Raw genomic sequence first — 19,533 nt, 5'->3', positions numbered from 1 at the left:
AAAAAGGGTGTTAACAAAGTTTGTCTGGTATTCTCCTCTTATACCACTAATGCAATTTCATTGAAATTTTACTGGATTGATTGGTAGCTCAAGTACTTGCGCATATAACACAGGTTTTCTGCTTGAATGATTTTTGGTCGAGTTATGGCTCTTGAATAAAAATTGTTGATTTTTTTGTGTTGCAAGCTACAGAGAAGTTTGTCTGGACTACTCCGTGCAATTTCATCCAGACTTTACAGGAATTATCAATAACATGTCTACTTGTGCATCTCGCCAACATTTTCGGTTAATTCAATGTTTATCAGAGTTATGGCCCTGTACAGTAATGATTTTAATTTTTAAAATTGGTCCCGACTAGCTATCCAGCTTGCTTACGGAACGTTGGTGGTTCTACTCGGTACCAGTTCGTGCGGAAGGTTCCTCTCGCCACATAACATATAATGTGTTGGTGCGACGTAAAAACAAAGAACAAAAGAACATGCGGTACAAAGTCAAATGCTCTAATTTCAGACGTTTAAGTATGAAAACTTGTTGGTCAAGTTAATTTCTACAACATCTTATATATCACATTTGATGACGTGGTGAAGTAAGTTAGAAGTAGTTAAATCCGTAAATATTAATTATTGTGAAGAATAATACAAATTAAAAATGTTCTTGAAGAAAGTGCAGACATAGAGCAAATATATATTTTTAATTCTAACAAGTTTTACATTATCCCACCATCAAAAAGATAGGGCAATCAAGTGCAATTTTACACAGCTTAAAAAGGAATGCTTTCACGTCATATGACGTAAGATAAGACGTCAAAAAGCCAAAATGACGTCTGGAAAATTACTTCTATTCTCTACACATTATCAAAATGTGACGCCATATTACAAGGCTGTTAATCAGAAAGTAATGCCCTTTTTTACTTACTCATTTCTCAAAACTGTCATAAATATTCACTTAAAATTAAAACACTAAAATAAATTATTATCAAGACTTTAATGTGTATATAAAAATGTCAGAAAAAATATATCTCATTTTTTATTTATAATATTTATTAATTTTCTCAAAGTCCCCAAACTAACAACAAGGACGGGTTATCCTTTCAAACACTGCAGAATTATAATACCCCCTTTTCTACTTTTCTTTTTATCTAGCACGCACGGAAAAGTTGAGCGTGCTGTCCTCGGACATGTTTTGTTATGTAAAATGTCGCGAGTCTTTATCTTTAAAGTTAAAGTAATTGCACATAATATGTTCGGTCCTGTAGCGTAAATACTGATTACCTTCAAAATGCTTTTGATAAGTAAAATAAAGCACTTTAAATATTTTATAAATCAAACTGAATTGAAATATAGTGTACTTTATTGCATACTTTTTTCTCTATATCACTACTTAAGGCTAATCTATTTAAGCTGTACTTGTCTGAAGTACGGAGGGGAATCTTTGACAAGCAAATATTATAAGTTTGAAAACTTATTAATTACAATTCCTATTAATACAATGCGACTAGTTATTTTTGTTTATAAATTTACAAGAAGCCCCTGTCCATCGTAACCGCGACCAAACCGGGGACTTGACATTTTTTTTTTTACAACTTAACCTTAATAATAAGGAACCGCAAAGCATGCTGGACATGTCCCGGTTGTTTTGGTATCAAAACAAAACCGCCGTGTCGTCTCGACAAGACCGGAAAGTTCTGACTTGAATCCCTTAAACTGTCTATTGGGCGGCGGGGAGGGGTATACATTTTATTGATGGTGCGTTGCGAGTTTTTGACCATTTTCCAGTTACCTAGGTTGTGAAATTGTATAACAGACCTCAGTTCCAAAGAAAACGCTATTTTACTTCACTTATTGACAGCGAATAACTTAATTGTTACAATACTACATACTTGTGGCACTTTTTCGCTTCCGTAGATATGTATATAAAGCAACAATGATACAGTTTTACTATATTTTCTAGCGGATTATCTGGTTATCAATAGATTAATCCGTTGCAAAGCATTTTAACATTAAAGCCGAGATTTAAAATACATATCCGTTTTATTTTGTTACCAATACACCATAAGTTATAAGTAACGGAAAGAATGGATACGATTTAGAGGTTGTTTTTTATATAATACGGGATTGGTTCGTAGGTATGGGCATTTCTGTATTTTATAACCTTAATATTCCCAGAAAAAAATATATTCATAGCACATATAACTATTTGCCATCACAACACACTAATCTTGTTTCTGCCATTTATTTATTTACCCGCCTCTAACCAGCCTTTTCGTTCACTATATAATGTTTAAAGAGCACATGTAACAGTATAAACTATCAGAAATTTTACACTCAGTTGCATTCTTAAATATTAGATTTTCTGGCACTTTATTATTTAAAAACTTTAAGACCTCCAAAACGCGCGCTAGAAGATACTCCGCTCGTAGCTTAGAAAGTTAAATTCATTGTCCCTCTTTATTTTCAGTTTGAAAAAGTTCAAGGATTATTCCTTTTAGTACTTGTTCAACTATCGGCACTTATTTATCATTACACGTGTATATATCTCTATTTTATATTTATTAGACATACATTAAGATGAAATTAATATTACTGTTGGAAAACGAGCATTGTTCCCCTTACAATCGTATACAATTACAATATGTTTTTTATTATTGAATTTGCATTAAAAACCTTCATAGTCTGTCCAATATAAATGTATATACAAGAGAAATACATATATTTTTTCTTTAACACACATGACGTGTATTAATTAATCTTTGCCAATTCGACTATGCCGAAAAAAGTACATTTATCCGGCTTAACAACTATTTACAATAAACAACGATAAATCGTAGTGATGTGAAGAACTATGTATTAAAGCCGGCTGATTAAACAAATGGTTTAAAGAAATTTGAGCAGTATGCATGTAAAGATGTTATCTTTAAATAGTAAATATGAAACCATTTACTTCGTGCATGTGCGCCATGCATTTGGTCGGTGGAAATTCTTGTTTCAAATATGCGGAGTGACTTTATTATCGCAATTAGATAAATCTTTTTGAAAGGTATGTAAACTTATAGATAAAATGAAATTTTTACTCAAAAGTCTTTTTTCTCTTGATTTATATTGTCAACAATTAAATAAAAAACACATATAAATGATCTGTTAAGATTAAAGTATATAAAAAAGATTGGAATGATGCCAATTTTAACTTAATGACAATTACAAAGTCATAGATTTGAGTGACATAACTATAGATTTGTACTAACTAGTTGTTACCCAATTGATTGCAATACGATATTTTAACGATATGTGATTTTATAGTCGTTCGTTTTGAAATTAACCTTTTAGTTTTGAGTATATATAATCAATTTCGTATTAAAATGGATAGTTTTCAATCTGACAAGGTACAGGTTTGTAATTTATTAATTCATAATCGCTTAATCACGCTTTACATGATCATATTTTATATAATGAAATTATGTTGTTTTTTTAACCAACCACAACTGCAATAACTAAGGCATTTAATAAGTATAATTCACATTAAATTAGATATTATATACTGTATATAAATAAATGTGAATTTAGACAAAATGGTAGAATGTTTTCGACCGAAGAAACGATCCTTTATGATATCATAAATTCCTGTATTAATGTTTCTAAATAATTTGGATAAAAAGAATAGTGATAAGAAACAAGATACAGTAGAACTTTTTAAACCATTTGGTTTGCCATTTTGATAAGTTTTTCCCCTTTATTTTGCCGAAATGAAATCTTGCAACTGCTTTTCGTAAATATTAATTTGAAAATGTCGGATCAGAAGAATAAAACATCCGAGGCAATGAAATTGGGTACTGCAGAATACCTTGTATGTCAGCGAAACGAAATTATGTCAACGTTATGCTTCCATACATATGAGGGACATACACTTACAATGCTTTTATACTATTCTCTATTGTATCTAAATATCTCCAACAGAAACGAAAGCCAGTTTATGTAGCTTTCATCCATTTTCAAAAAGCTTTTGATTTTATAGATTGGACAAATTTATATGATATATTACGTAAAACAAAATAATTGGTTGTTTGTATAACACAATTAAATCTATTTATGTATCAGCTTTGTTAAATCTAAATCTGAAGTTTCTGATATTTTTATTGCCCCACAGGATTATGTCAAGGCTGTAGTCTAAGTCCGCTATTATTTGCATTATATATTAATGAATACATGATTTGTTTTAAGTAATAATATAAGGGATATTCAATTGTATCCTGATACTCTGGAAATATTTATGATTATGTTTGCAGATGATATAGCGTCTGTATCTGATACTATCGTTGGTCTTCAACGACAGCTCAATTGTCTCCAAGATTTTTGTAATCAATATAAACTTGTTGTTAACATAGACAAAAATCAAAGGGCTGCAAGCTCTGTGGTATTTTCTGATCTTTGCAATCTAAATCATACTGACTATCTGTATGTATTTTCCTGTATAAGTTTATTTTTATATACTATATTTCATCTTACGCAGCGACTGCGTTTAGATTTTTTTCTATAACAGTTTGAGATTGATACATATGGAAGTTTGCATGAGTTGCATCAAAAAATCATTTTTCATTTTTTATGACAGCCACACTTTATCCTTGCATATCGTGGCTACTTCCTTAAAAAAGACACTTCAAAAAAAAGTTGCCTCGACTAGGATTTGAACCTTAGGCCTCTCACACCCTAAACGAGCGCGCTACCTCTGCACCACGGTGAAGTAATGCGTATGCAGCTTGAATAAAAACAAATATCCCGGAACAACCAATATTCAATCAGTTAAGTTGTTTTCAGCCAATACTAAATAAAGGGGAAATTATGCTTTAAATTTATTTTAGATATTAATGCATCTATCAACATTTATTCATTTTAAGGTTGGTACATTTTCAACATGTCTTGATCTTTCTTAGAAAAACAATCAAAACGATATGACCCACTCAGGTCAATCCCAGGAATATTTTAATCTAAATTCAAACAGCAGTGTATTAAATCACCACTAAAGAATTTGTTCAAGATAAATCAGGGCTAATAAAAATTGTAGAAAATTTAACAACAGTCTATTCAACGATTTCAACTTTAAAAAACTTACACTAAATGTTATAACATATGAACAGTACAATGCATTGGTATGTCTACTGTTAATATGTATATAAAGGGCAGTTAAAGGTGTCACTTTTTAGTACGCTATTTCGAGTGCTAAATGATAAATGCATTCATTTTTTATTAATGCGTTTATTTAAGGTCGCCGCCGGAAAGCCCATATTGGCGACCGTACACTCAAGTCGGGTCATCCTAGAGCGTCCCGCCGAGATTTTTCGTCGATTTTTTTCCAGCTTTGTTGGTGGAGGAAGACCCCAGTTGCCCCTCCGGGCATTATTTCAGGCACGAGCGGGCACCTGGGTAGAACCACCGACCTTCCGTAAGCCAGCTGGATGGCTTCCTCACATGAAAGATTTCGACCCGAGTGAGGATCGAACCTACAGTGGTGAGGGACCTGTGATCTCAAGTCAGCGACTTTAACCACTCGGCCACGGAGGCCCCGAAAAATACATTCAATCTTTACGTTACCCATTTTATAATACAAACATGTATTACCAAATATGAAAACTTGTCTAGATCTGCCAGATGGTATCGCATACAACAGATTTATTTTACAATCATCACTTAAAAATTCTTGATTAAAATTTAAGATTTTATTAATAAGGACCCCTCTGTAAAGTCTGATGAATATTTAGTGGTACATCATATAAATAAATGTTTTAAATACACCTGAAACTGAGGTAAATGGTAAAACCCTGTACCCAATACTGACTTGCTTTGAATTTTTTTTTATCACTATGTTAAACAAGTGACTATTTTGATATAGTTTAAGTTGGGCAATTTATATTATGTCACTTAAAACAGGGTCGTTCAAATAGAAATTTGACCCTGCTTAAAACAAACAATTTCTTATTGTTTTTCTGATAACATCTGACAATTAATCAAGTATGACATTCCTGCAAGTGTTGAAGTTAATACGACAATTAAGTGGCTTTATATACTTTAGTCAGACATGGCATCAGCATCACGGAATCAAAATTTGTTTGAGTTTAGGTTGTGATTGAAAATTGGTTGTTTCGGGATACATTGTAATTTCCATTTCGTGTTTGTAAACCTTATTAATTTCGAGGTATTTTGTTCACGATAACACTGATGAAAATAATTTAGCGAAAATCTTCTCGCCAAAACAGCCCGACATGTATATATTCCACTACTCGACAGTCAGATTTATTTGTGTACTTCGGTAATCGACATAGCTATAAATAGCATTTTCATTGAATCCATAATCCGAAGCTTTACTGAAGTAGCCGAACATTTTTCATTGGGTAAAAAAGATATTCATCCGCGAAATTTGTGATTGTAACCTCATATTTCTATTGACTAATCTAAACTTTTAATGCACTGTAATTCGTTAAATGCCTACATTAAAAAATCATTCTTTCTTTTAAATTGCTGGTTTTTAAGCAGTTTTGAGTGAGAACTACTTTGCGTTGTTAGATCTGTTAGGAAATTTTGTGTTAGACCGTGGATGTTAGCTATGTATTTTCTGATCTTGCGATCAGAAAATACAATTATGTTTTTTTAAAAATGGGGAACAGTTGTCAAAACATGAGCATTGGCACTTTTCTGGTAGAAATATTAAAGTTGTTAAAGGGTTTGATTATGTTGGTGTTCATTTTACTAGCAAATTATCTATGTACAAGATGGCAGAGCATATGCCTATTAAGGCAAAAAGAGTGTTTCTGTATATTTTAAGTTCTGTTCAGGATTACGGTTGCATACCTTATTCCATACTTTATTTAAAATATTTGATGTTAAGATAAAACCCATTATGTTGTATGGTTCGGAATTATGGGGTCTTAGTGATTTTTCCTGTATTGAATCACTCCATATATTTTGTTGTGGTAAACTCTAATGCTTGTAATGATGCAGTTATGGATGACTTAGGACGATACCCAATCAAAAAAAATTGTATTAAATATTGGTTACGTCTGTTAAAAGTGCCAAACGATAGATATCCTAGATTATGTTATAATATTCTATTATATTATGATACGATAATGATTATATTATGATATGATAAAATGCTTCCCGAATCTTAAACTCGGTCATCTTATAAATTATATTATGTACATTTCAGATGTTTTCGAGAAATGGGCTCGAAGATAGAACCGTACTTCATACTCACGGCAGAGAAAGTGACCGATCCTAGAGAGTTACAAAATATCAGAAACGACGAAAATGACACCCCAGATAAACTACCGACCACTCCACCACCTTCCGGTGTATCGGGACAGACTGGTACCGATATTATTTTAAAGTTCGGACAAAAATCTTCAAGGAAAAAGAAGGGATTTGTAAAATACAAGATACCGATAAAAGAACTCCGAAGAAAGGATACTTTAAACAAAAAGATGGAAATTATTAAAGAAAAGCTTGAAAAGTCAAGAGAACGATTTAAAGGACAAACACGTAGCAATGAAGAAATAAATCTTATGTGCGGTCCAGCGCATTTGAATAAAGACCTCAGTTCATCCGTTGATACATTTAAATTAGACAGATCTAAATCAGATATGAGTCCCGTAAAACAAACTGAGGGAAGTTCGCCTTATACGTATTTTGTTGTGTCAGATGATATTAAAGAAGATGCTATTGGAAAAAGTGTGAGTAAAAGTGCTGATAAAAGGAGACGGGTGCGAAATGCGGAAGAAAATCGATGGAAAAGGGAAAGGACGGATGGACAGAAATCTCCCGTCAAGAAAGTTGGTCTAGCCAGAGAATTGGGAATTAAGTCAAGCATAAAATTGAAACCTGACTCCAGCGGTTCTAGCAAACCTTCTATTAGTCATATCATTTTTGAAGGTCCTGAGAGCCAAGAACAGCCAAAGTTTCATAATACAAATTCGAAGATTATACGCTCTGTTCATAGCCCTCCAAGGATTCCACCTTGCACCCCTTCTGTAAGCCTCTTTACACATTTAGGAGAAAGCAAGACCGAACAACCTGTCGAAGATACAGATGATAGTGTCCCGAGGAAACCGTTTTTATCAGGACCCCTTTACTCCGGTAAAAATCGTGGAACACATTCATTTTCGCTTCAACATTTGGAGTTACCGAATATATCAGCGGATCAGAAAAGGCGTGCATTGGGACTGGGCACAAAATTCGAGGAGTTCACGTATCCAAAACCTCAATCTGAACAAAGACAGAGGAATTTCTCCTTCCTAAATGCGCTACCGGTAGTTAAAGGAACCGGTATGCTTTTCAATTTTAATGAAATGAAAGAAAACATTGGACTTGAAATACCGCCACTTGGACCAAGGTCTATGACGCTTGGTAGCATCTTGTTGCCGTCCGAAAAACTAGATAAGCAATCTATGTGTCAGAAATATATAGCAGGCGACAGTATGGCAACAGCCAAAAGAGTTAAGAAAACTGGGACACCTATGTCCTTACCTAAAATTGACATAGTATCAAATGTATATGATGATATGATTATAAAGATGATTAAAGAGTATTTACAAGACACGGAGACGCCTTCCCGCCAGTCTCAATTAGCCAAGGAATTGCTCGTTCACTTACAGAAGCACAATGAACACATGAAAGAACTGAACGTTCCGAATCTTAACAAGAAACAAAAACAGAAGGTCACGAAAGAAGACATTTTGAAAAGTCATTCAAAGACTCAACAACTCATTAATGACATGAACTTTGTTGCTCCTCCAAATTCTGCTGAAGACTTTGAGGCCAAGGTTATGACACCATTGGCAAAAACTAGAGAAATTGCCAATTCTGGAATGTTAGAAGAACGTGAAGAAACAGGTGTTGATAGACAACTTTTAAAGAGTGCTGATAATCCAAGAAGTATACCTTTTGTGCAAATAACATTTAAAGATAGGGCTCTAGAAAATGATAGCCCGGGCTATCTTCTTGCTAAGGAGGATTCAACGCTTTCAAACTCGAAAGAACAAACTAAAGAAAAGAAATCAAATGAACGACCTATTTTAAGCGCTGTTACGCCCGTATCTTTCCAGATGGCGCCACCTGGACTTAGTAAGGAGGACAGTTTCATCACAGCTCAAGCTTCGTACAAAACACAATTACTAGCGAAGACATGAGTAGAAAAGGCAAATCTACTGATTACTGATAAAAATGTTTTTCAAAACTTTGTACTTTTCTACCGCTGGTTGATAGTTTTATGAATTTAAATTCATTCAAAGAATATATTCCTTCGTCCGTGTTTATCAGCAGTTTTGCTTGTGTTATCATAAATAAGAGTGCAGACTTCCGATTGGTCGCCATTCTGTGGATGCAACAAAGCGCAAAATGGCCCATGGGCCACCTATGGCATAAAATGGCGCCAAAATAATGGTGATACTTTTTGTTATTCATAGTGACATATGCATAGTGCCTATTACAAATGTTTAACGTCACACGATTTCCATATGTTCGCTACTTGTACAATCTCTTGATTTGTTTGTTTGTTTGTTTCATTTTACGCCTTTCCCAACAGTATTTCAGTCATATAGGCGGGTAGTTTCCTAACCATCGTTCCTGGAGAGTTACACCAGTACTAGACTACCTTCCTCCACGCTAAACTACCAAAGCATCTCCCGGGGATCTCTTGACTTAATTGTTATTGTTATACTCATATTGATATGTAATCATTTACAAGTAGGCCTATATTCACGTGAAAAGGAAACTTTTTTTGTCATAAAAATAAATGTTGAGTCACTATATCACCTATAATTTGACTGTTATTTATTAGTTAAAGGTATATCGCTCGAGATATGTTGTTGTTAAGTTATATATTCATGTATATCAGCTCTTATTATCGTCAAATATATATTTGAAAAAAAAATATCATCGTTCTCTCTATTGTATGTGCATTAGCGCTAGTCGTCTCAACAATTTAACAAAATAACAGATGCTGTAAATAGAAACTGACACAGCAGCAATAATGTCATACAAAGTTGAAACAAACATTTTATAAGCACATATGTCGTTAATAATAGTGCAATTCTAGTTTGAAACACAACACACATATTCAAGCATATGTTTGATGTCATTGGAAAGATCTGAATGTTGTATTCAGTAATTTCAGTTTTCTTTAAACTACTCAGTCATTTCAAATGTGGATTTTTACTCTCTATATGTAGTACAGAGTATCATTAGGAACCAACTTCCCTATGAAGAAACAAGAGCAATCAGTGATCACATGTGTCGCCTCATGATGGCCAATTTCATCTTGAGACAAATTTTGTGACAGACGGACTGTGCACAACTAGACTTGGTACTGATCATTCCTGTAAAGTTTGGATAAAATTGCACCAGTAGTTTATGAGGAGTAGTCCGGACAAGCTTTTGTGTATCTGGCAACACACAGAAAAAAACACCTTTTTATCAAAGGGCCATAACTCAACCAAAAATCATTCAACCGAAAAACGCGTGCAATATGCGCAAGGACTTGAGCTACAGATCAATCCTGTAAAGTTTCATTGAAATTGCATTAGTGGTATAAGAGAAGTAGTCCGGACAAATTTTAAAAATAAAAATTATTAAAGGGCCATAACTCTGCCAAAAATCATTGAACCGGAAAATGCTGACAATATGCACAACTAGACTTGGTACTGATCATTCCTGTAAAGTTTGGATGAAATTGCACCAGTAGTTTATGAGGAGTAGTCCGGACAAGCTTTTGTGTATCTGGCAACACACAGAAAAAAACACATTTTTATCAAAGGGCCATAACTGGGCCAAAAATCATTCAACCAGAAAAACCTGTGCAATATGCGCAAGGACTTGAGCTACAGATCAATCCTGTAAAGTTTCATTGAAATTGCATTAGTGGTATAAGAGAAGTAGTCCGGACAAACTTTAGAATTAAAAATTATTAAAGGGCCATAACTCTGACAAAAATCATTAAACCGGAAAATGCTGACAATATGCACAACTAGACTTGGTACTGATCATTATGTCTCCCCCACCTCGGGGGGAGACATATTGTTTTTGCCCTGTCCGTCCGTCAGTCCGTCCGTCCGTCCGTCCGTCCATTCTTCGTTTCCGGACGATAACTAGAGTTCCTTTTGACCTACAGCCCTCAAACTTCATAGGATGATTGGTCTTATAGAGCTGATGATCCCTATTGTTTTTGGGGTCAGTAGGTCAAAGGTCAAGGTCACACTGACCGTTGGTCAATTTCTCGTTTCCGGATGATAACTAGAGTTCCTTTAGACCTACAGACCTCAAACTTCATAGGATGATTGGTTCTTATTGAGCAGATGATCCCTATTGTTTTTTGGGGTCAGTAGTTCAAAGGTCAAGGTCACAGTGTGACCGTTGGTCAATTTCTCGTTTCCGGATGATAACTAGAGTTCCTTTTGACCTACAGCCCTCAAACTTCATAGGATGATTGGTCTTATAGAGCAGATGATCCCTATTGTTTTTGGGGTCAGTAGGTCAAAGGTCAAGGTCACAGTGACCGTTGGTCAATTTCTCATTTCCGGATGATAACTAGAGTTCCTTTTGACCTACAACCCTCAAACTTCATAGGATGATTGGTCTTATTAATCAACCCTTGTATATAAACCTCCGTCATTGGCCGATTAACTTGTTCCTTCAAAAGCTTACCCTTGTCTTGGGAAAATTCACCAACAGAAAACTGCATAGTTCTAGGAGACTTCAACATTGACCTCATTCAATATTTAGAACATCCATTGACCCACACTATGTTACGACATCGCTTTAAACAAATAATAAACAAGGCTACTACAGCACACAAGACACTTATTGACCATATCTACCAGAGAGGCTTGATTGTGAAAACGAGTGGAGTCATCCCAACACACTACAGTTATCATGATTTGACATACATTGAAATTTGAGTTGTCTTTCAATAGTGTAAAAAATCTGACAATATGAACGTTTGTTTCAAGTATCATCAAAATCCTTCAAAGGGTTGAAGAGTTATGGAGCAGACACAATTTCCTTTAATTTCGTTTGTGAAACTATATATGATATGACATTCAAGTGTCAAGTAGACCTTGACCTTGGAACCAGCCATACGAAACATGTACTCTACACGTTTCTCTGGATGTGGTGAATTTTTGTTTCAAGTATCTACCAGAGAGGCTTCATTGTGAAAACGAAAGGAGTCATCCCAACACACTACAGTTATCATGATTTTACATACATTGTAATTTGAGTTGGTCTTTCAATAGTGTAAAAAAATCTGACAATATGAACGTTTTTTCAAGTATCATCAAAATCCTTTAAAGGTTTGAAGAATTATGGAGCAGACACAATTTCATTTAATTTCATTTGTGAAAACTATATATGATATGACCATCAAGTGCAATTTCGTTTGACGCCCGCCTGCCATACGCTGATTGAATAACCAGGATTTTCAAAATTGAATACCTGGTTAAAAAACAAACAGTTTAGGAAGCATCTTCTCATACAACCTTAACAATAGAAACCATCCATAGACAGCCTTCATTGAAGTGACTACCGGGTATTTACATTATCTTATCTCCATTTCCATTCCTGTTTCCATTCACAGTTATTCTCAGCAGTGGGGGAGACATGCGCTTTTTTACAAAAGCATCCTCTAGTTCCTGTAAAGTTTGGATGAAATTGCACCAGTAGTTTATGAGAAGTAGTCCGGACAAGCCCTTGCGTATCTGGCAACACACAGAAAAAAACACCTTTTTATCAAAGGGCCATAACTCGGCCAAAAATCATTCAACCGGAACACCCGTGCAATATGCGCAAGGACTTGAGCTACAGATCAATCCTGTAAAGTTTCATTGAAATTGCATTAGTGGTATAAGAGAAGTAGTCCGGACAAACTTTAAAATTAACAAGAGGGCCATGATGGCCCTGAGGTCGCTCACCTGTATAGTGGCCCCCCAGAGTGGGGCCAGTTTAAACCCCAGGGCTTTTATTTGAACAAACTTGGAAGACACCCATTAGAAGATGTTTCATGTTGTTTAGTTTTTACTACACACATATAATGAAAAACAATGACCTGCCCCCCCCCCCCCCCCAGCAGGGCCAATTTTAACCCAAAGGCTTTTCTTTGCACAAACTTGGTAGACACCCATAAGAAGATGTTTCATGCTAAATATCTAAGCTCTAGCTCATTGGGTTTTTTAAAAGAAGATATTTTATGTTTTTACTATACAAATATATCTAAAAACAATGACACCCCAAGGGCAGGGCCAGTTTTGACCCCAGGGCTTATATTTGAACAAACTTTGTAGACACTTACTAGAAGATGTTTCATGCTTAATATCTAAACTCTAGCTATTTGGGTTTTTTCAAAGAAGACTTTTAAGTTTTTGCTATACACATATAAGGAAAATCAATGACACCTTGGGCGGGGCCAATTTTGACCCCAGGGCTTTTATTTGAACAAACTTTGTAGACACCCATTAGAACATGTTTCATGCTAAATATCTTAGCTCTAGCTCTTTGAGTTCTTTAAAAGAAGATTTTTTAAGTTTTTACTATATGCATATAGTGAAAATCAATGACCCCCTGGGGCGGGGCCAATTTTGACCCCAGGGCTTTTATTTGAACAAACTTGGTAGACACTCATTAGAAGATGTTTCATGCTAAATATCTTAGCTCTAGCTCTTTGGGTTCTTTAAAAGAAGGTTTTTACTATATGCATTTAGGGAAAATCAATGACCCCCTGGGGCGGGGCCAATTTTGACCCCAGGGCTTTTATTTGAACAAACTTGGTAGACACTCACTAGAAGATGCTTCATGCCAACTATCTAAGCTCTAGCTCTTTGGGTTTTTTAAAAGAAGATATTTAAAGTTTTTTCTTTCGGTTGCCATGGCAACCAGAGTTCTGCATGGAATTAAATTCTTTGAACAATTTTTAAAGGTGACCACCAAAGGAACATTCCTGTGAAGTTTGGATGAAATTGGCTTAGTGGTTTATGAGGAGATGTCATTTAAAGTAAAAGTTTAAGGACGGACGCCGGACGAAAAGCGATCACAAAAGCTCATCCTGTCACTTTGTGACAGGTGAGCTAAAAATTATTAAAGGGCCATAACTCTGACAAAAATCATTGAACCGGAAAATGCTGACAATATGCACAACTACACTTGGTACTGATCATTTCTGTAAAGTTAAGATGAAATTGCACCAGTAGTTTATGAGGAGTAGTCCGGACAAGTTTTGTGACGGACGGACGGACGTTCTCACAGGACAGTCATTATGTGGCTACTCTATTGTTCTCTCTATTGTTCTTTTTAGCCACGCAAAAGAAAATAGCCACATAAAAGCATTACGGAATGAATGACATCAAAGAGAACCTATTGTCCCTCTAGCCACATAATTACTCTCCTGTGAGTGCGGACAGACAGACAGACGGACAGACAGATGACGGAGAAGTGATCCCTATATGTCGCCACTACTCCGTAGAGGCGACACAAAAAGGCAATATACTACAACATTCTACTCAATTAGGCAAAATTGGATCTGGCTAGGCTCAAATAGGACCCAGGAGCTATGGCAACCTTTGATCATAAAATCCCTCATGTGCAATAAATGCCAGTGTGAGCCTTGTAGTTGCATAAATCATTAACAACAGATACTTTCAAGCAATTCTTTTGATGTTATCATGATTGTAATTTTTTCTCTCCAGAAAATGAACATGGAGACCAAAGTAAAACGAAATCTCTTATCTCCCTTTGAAAAAACAAGTCCCTATTATCTCCCTTGCAAAAAATTATCATAAAATTGTTAATAAAAGTCTAAGAGTTTCAATAAAAATCCGCCCTTTCAACAGTTAAATATTGATATATGTTTTACTTGCAGAGCCGGCTAATATTTTTAAGTATAGCATTAAAACTATTTTATAAGATTTGATTGTTGTTTCCTGAACACAAAAAGAAGTTCAAACACAAGTTATCTTGTAATGAATTACAATTTGACAGAGCGAAAACATTAACATGTCATCAAGAACTTTTAATTACAGTATCAGCTGTACATAACTCAACATTTTCTCATTGCATGCACTTTAATCTCTAACGTGCATGATGCAATTCAAATAAAACATGATGTTCATGTTGTTTATACTTGTACAGTATAAATCATGTGTAAATAGATCTAGCCAGTACATGCTCATTTTCTGTCTAGGTCCTCAATCTTAAAAACATATATGTACTTGAGCCTTTAAAATAAAGGATTTTTATTACTATGTAAAACTCGATTTTCTTCCAAAACATATCTAAAAAAGTACTTTGTAAAGGATATAGTGTCCCTGTGTAGTTGCTGTAATACTCAAAATTAGTTTTTTGATGTGCCTTAGAGGTTATATTAAGACCTTCATTGAATCTTGTATAAATTGCATTAACTTAAAGGACCTCGACTGAAGTCCAAACGCCTAAAAACATAAAATTTGAATTTTTTACATACATCAGCTCAGGTACTCAAAACAATGATAAGAAATATACTCAGAAATAAATTGAAAATAACATTATTGTGCTGTTTTTAGCCCGATTTCAGTTAAAAGCATTGTAATGCTTTTCAAATTTGGGTCATTTTTTACAATACATGTAAGAATGATAATTTTAGAAAAACAGAGTGCAGTATAACTTCAAACCAACAACCAAAACAAAATTTTGCATTCTTACAACTTTTATTTCATGAATATCCAATGATTCAATTTAAAAGATTTGTTCTTTATGTGAACAAATCAAAATTTATTAGTACCATAATATGTAATAGAAACAAATACATACAGGAACATAATCATAATTGAGCCTCGTCATGACAAAACCAACATAGTGCATTTGTGACCAGCATGGATCCAGACCACCGCAGTCTGCGCGCAGTCTGATCAGGATCCATGCTGTTTGCTTACCAACTCTATTAGTAGAGAAACTGATAGCGAACAGCATGGATCCTGATCAGACTGCGCGGATGCGCATGCTGGTCTGGATCCATGCTGGTCGCAAACCCACTATGTTGGTTTTGTCGTGACACGGCTAATTTTAACAAATAACAACAATACTATTATTATATGTATTGTTAAATGATAATGTCATAGCCCTAATTTAAGTTTAACTTAAGTATATAAATGACATGAAACTATCAATACTTTGATGAAAAGAATACTCAAGAGATAAAAAAAAAATTAAGATTAATGTAGCACATAAAATCGATTTAAAAGAAAATTTGAAAAAAAAAATAAATAAAGAGGGCAAACATGATCCAATATTGCAAGGAAACCATATATGTAAGAAAACCATATGTGACAAAACTAACATTTCCATCACATTTCTTACAAAGCTAAAAACATGAATATGATTTTTTTGCAGGGCAAAACAAAAAGCCTTCTTTCATCTTATAGAGCTTAATCTAATATAAGACCCTGGGTTAATTAACAAGCAATTGAGTTATACATGTATATATGAAAATTTTGTCAACAACTGATCAAATATGTAGCTGATATGATTGACATGTAGACTTTATACAATTCTTAAAACATTATTAATTACCATCCCTCTGATAGAAGTGATTTTTATGAGAATTTAGTGGAGGCCAAGGTACCAGAAAACAAATGGAAATGCAATTTATGTCAAACATACTAGCATAATGTGGAGAGGTCTCGCATACGAACAAGATTTATCACTGTACATTGTATTCAGAACACAATAAATAATCACATTATTATTAACTCACTTCAGCAACAAATTGTTTCTCGGCTGAAAATAAAAATAAAATGAAAGTGGAAACATTCAATTTATATTGTATGATTATCCCACACTTTTATCAGAGCATTTTACAAAAATATACATACAAGACCAAATAAATATCATCCAATGTGAAATACGATTATGTGCTACTTTTACTTCACTGTCATATTTTTTCTGTTAATATTTTGTAGACACACACACATATACCATGTTAACTCAGCATCTGACTGTTTATTAAACAGGCGTGCATGTACATTATTAAATCCCCTTAAATTATATTTTACCCCCTTAAAACAGGTTGATTATCATCATATTACTAGTATAATATGCAGGCATATATGCACAAAGCTTATTTGTGATGAAACACAAATACATCCCAACTATGATAACAAATGCTGTTAAAAACACACAAAAAATGTTTACATTTTCAAATTCTTTTTGATGGCTGTCGTTAAAATTCATTTTTCAATTTATTTCTCAAGGCACAGTTAGAGAGAATCCTTCACTGTTGTTTCTTTTTTTTTTCTTTTATTATTTAAAATTTCCACATTTAGGCCATAAACACTATGAAAATGATGAAAAATATTATCAACACAGCAAATATTTTTATCATTAGCCATCTATTGTTCGTCACTGACTGAAAGTATTTTAAAATTTCGCCATGAGCAGCTTCCACATTCAGTTGTGCATCCTCTACATTGGAATCTATCCTGTAATCACATAAACAAACACATATTATATGATAAAATAAGTTACAATCAAGACCTGTTCGCTGCAGTTGAAAAGTATAACTGACAAAGTTTATACAATGGACATTTTTGTAGTCATTTTTGTCAAGTTAATGTGAGGAAAGATCTGTAGTAGTTCAGGAAAAGGAAGTAAAACAAACAAAGGTTTTTATTTAACATACAAGTATCTTCTGAATTTTTACAAAATTCATCAAAACAAACATATAAGGAAAATATTGAAAATTAGAAAATCGTATTAGCCTTTATGTATGAAATATAATTTGTTCAAAAAAGTCAAAAAGTATTTTACATTTTGTCTGCATTAATGTTTCTTTCACACCCAACCACAATATACTGATTACAAATATGTCTCTACATCAGCTTATTTTTAAAACCAGTATCCAATTTTTTACTTTAAACAGAGTCATACAATGGTAAATCATTAACCTCATTAACCTTTAACCTTTGTGACCTTACCTTTGTACAGCTTCATCTTGTTCTTTCACCATATGAGCAAGTTGTGTAAATATCTGACCAAGTTCTACGATCGTTGACTCTATATTTTGCATTGTGCTTGCTCTCTCACTTATGTATGAGTCCTATGAAAAATCAAATCAATTCACTTAACAAGATGCTTAGTTTATGCTTATTTTACAATATATATGTGACTGGTCATCATGGTTCATACATGACTTCTCATACATAAATTTAAGGCCTTTTTAGGGCTTTTTCAGGACATTTTTACTAAATTTAGGGCATGATTTTATGACATAAACAAGCGTCTGATTTGTAGTTCTTTGTTAATCCAAGGTCTTTCAAAACTAATTGAAAGACACTGGTTAATCATACAACAGTTAACTCCTTTAAAGAAATGACCTTCAACAAGTAATGCTACCTAAATTAAATATTAAATTTACTTAACAATGTGCTGCATTAATTGTTGCCATGATGATAAGCTTATCACAGGTGCTTGAAACAAACTTTTTTTATGTTCTATATCGGCTATATACTATATGATTGTAAGCCCATTATATAAAATATTTGATAATGTGACTAGCGCCTATACACTTTACAGTACACTTAAAACTTATCCTCTGATTTAACGACCCAAGCATACATTTATATACACGTTACAGTACACTTTAAACTTACCATTTGATTTAACAACCCAAACATACATTCTGAACCACTGTTGGTTAAATACACATTTACTTTTTTATTCTGATCGCAAGTTTTCTTATGTCAACAATGGACCATTCCAAAATCAAAATAGGGCAAGTCCAATACATAAATAAAGCAAGATATAGGGTAAGTTTGGGAGAACTGGAGGTCAAAGTTAACAAGGTTGTCATGGTTACCTGCTCATCTATGAGTTGTAACTGTTGTTGATACCTGGACCTATCCATGTCCATGTTTATTGCAAAATCTCCCAATGGGCCTTTGTTTAGCTTTTACTTGTAACAAAACAACGGGCCTGTTCAAAAACATATTTCATACATTTAAAATTTAATAGCTAAATGGATATTTAGCATTTAATAATTTTTTGTTATCTTTTTTACAGATCAACCCGTCAAAAAACCCGACAGTAGAAATATGCACAATGTATAAACTTCAACAGAAATATCCAAAAATAATATAAAACGGAATTATTACTCTGGTTTCATGCAATAAACAGTCAACTGTGCATCATTTAAGCATAATAAATTTTGATTTATAATAATGCAATGGCAGGAGACATTTGTCATTTGCAAACAAGTTATGGTTACATACTTATTTTTCCTCTAAGGAAAGATTTTGTACCATGCCTTTGATTCAAACACACAACTGTACCTAAGCAAACAAACTTTTTGAAAAATAAAGCTCATAAACTTAAAACACTTACATTTTTTCCAAATGTTAGGAAATACTTTACATATAACAAAAGAATCATTTGAACCTTTAGAAATGGAACACTGTTAGCTTAGAATATGCTATATTTCCAAAACTGAATAATTGATGAAATTAGAAAAATCTGATCAATTTTTCTTCATTTT

At 33.8% G+C, this 19,533-nt stretch overlaps 2 protein-coding genes across 4 annotated transcripts; one reads left to right on the top strand and one right to left on the bottom strand.

Annotated features, from left to right (window-relative positions):
- Nucleotides 1–1,942: 1,942 nt before the first annotated feature.
- LOC132759707 (uncharacterized) lies at nt 1,943–9,905 on the top strand. 3 transcript variants are annotated; one of them, XM_060751527.1, is made up of 2 exons: nt 1,943–2,125; nt 7,195–9,905. In XM_060751527.1, the coding sequence occupies exon 2, from the start codon at nt 7,208–7,210 to the stop codon at nt 9,170–9,172; it is 1,965 nt and encodes a 654-aa protein (XP_060607510.1). In that variant the 5' UTR covers nt 1,943–2,125; nt 7,195–7,207; the 3' UTR covers nt 9,173–9,905. The 3 variants fall into 3 exon arrangements, with proteins under 3 accessions (XP_060607510.1, XP_060607508.1, XP_060607509.1); XM_060751525.1 differs by lacking the exon at nt 1,943–2,125 and adding an exon at nt 2,846–3,036; XM_060751526.1 differs by lacking the exon at nt 1,943–2,125 and adding an exon at nt 3,211–3,379.
- Nucleotides 9,906–15,693: 5,788 nt separating this feature from the next.
- On the bottom strand, nt 15,694–18,926 carry LOC132759706 (syntaxin-5-like; the record flags this gene model as incomplete). Its single annotated transcript, XM_060751523.1, is given in 3 exon segments — nt 15,694–17,482; nt 17,978–18,099; nt 18,859–18,926. Coding segments are annotated over 3 exon segments (350 nt in total), but the record flags the coding sequence as incomplete, so codon positions are not given.
- Nucleotides 18,927–19,533: the final 607 nt, after the last annotated feature.

This window comes from Ruditapes philippinarum, unplaced genomic scaffold (assembly GCF_026571515.1).
Source record: "Ruditapes philippinarum isolate M1 unplaced genomic scaffold, ASM2657151v2 ctg4398_1_1_1_1, whole genome shotgun sequence".
NCBI lineage: Eukaryota > Metazoa > Mollusca > Bivalvia > Venerida > Veneridae > Ruditapes > Ruditapes philippinarum.
This window is presented reverse-complemented; position numbering and strand designations above follow the sequence as displayed.

What these genes read in the sequence shown, in the direction of transcription:
- LOC132759707 (XM_060751527.1), top strand. Translation starts at nt 7,208, where the DNA reads ATGGGCTCGAAGATAGAACCGTACTTCATACTCACGGCAGAGAAAGTG.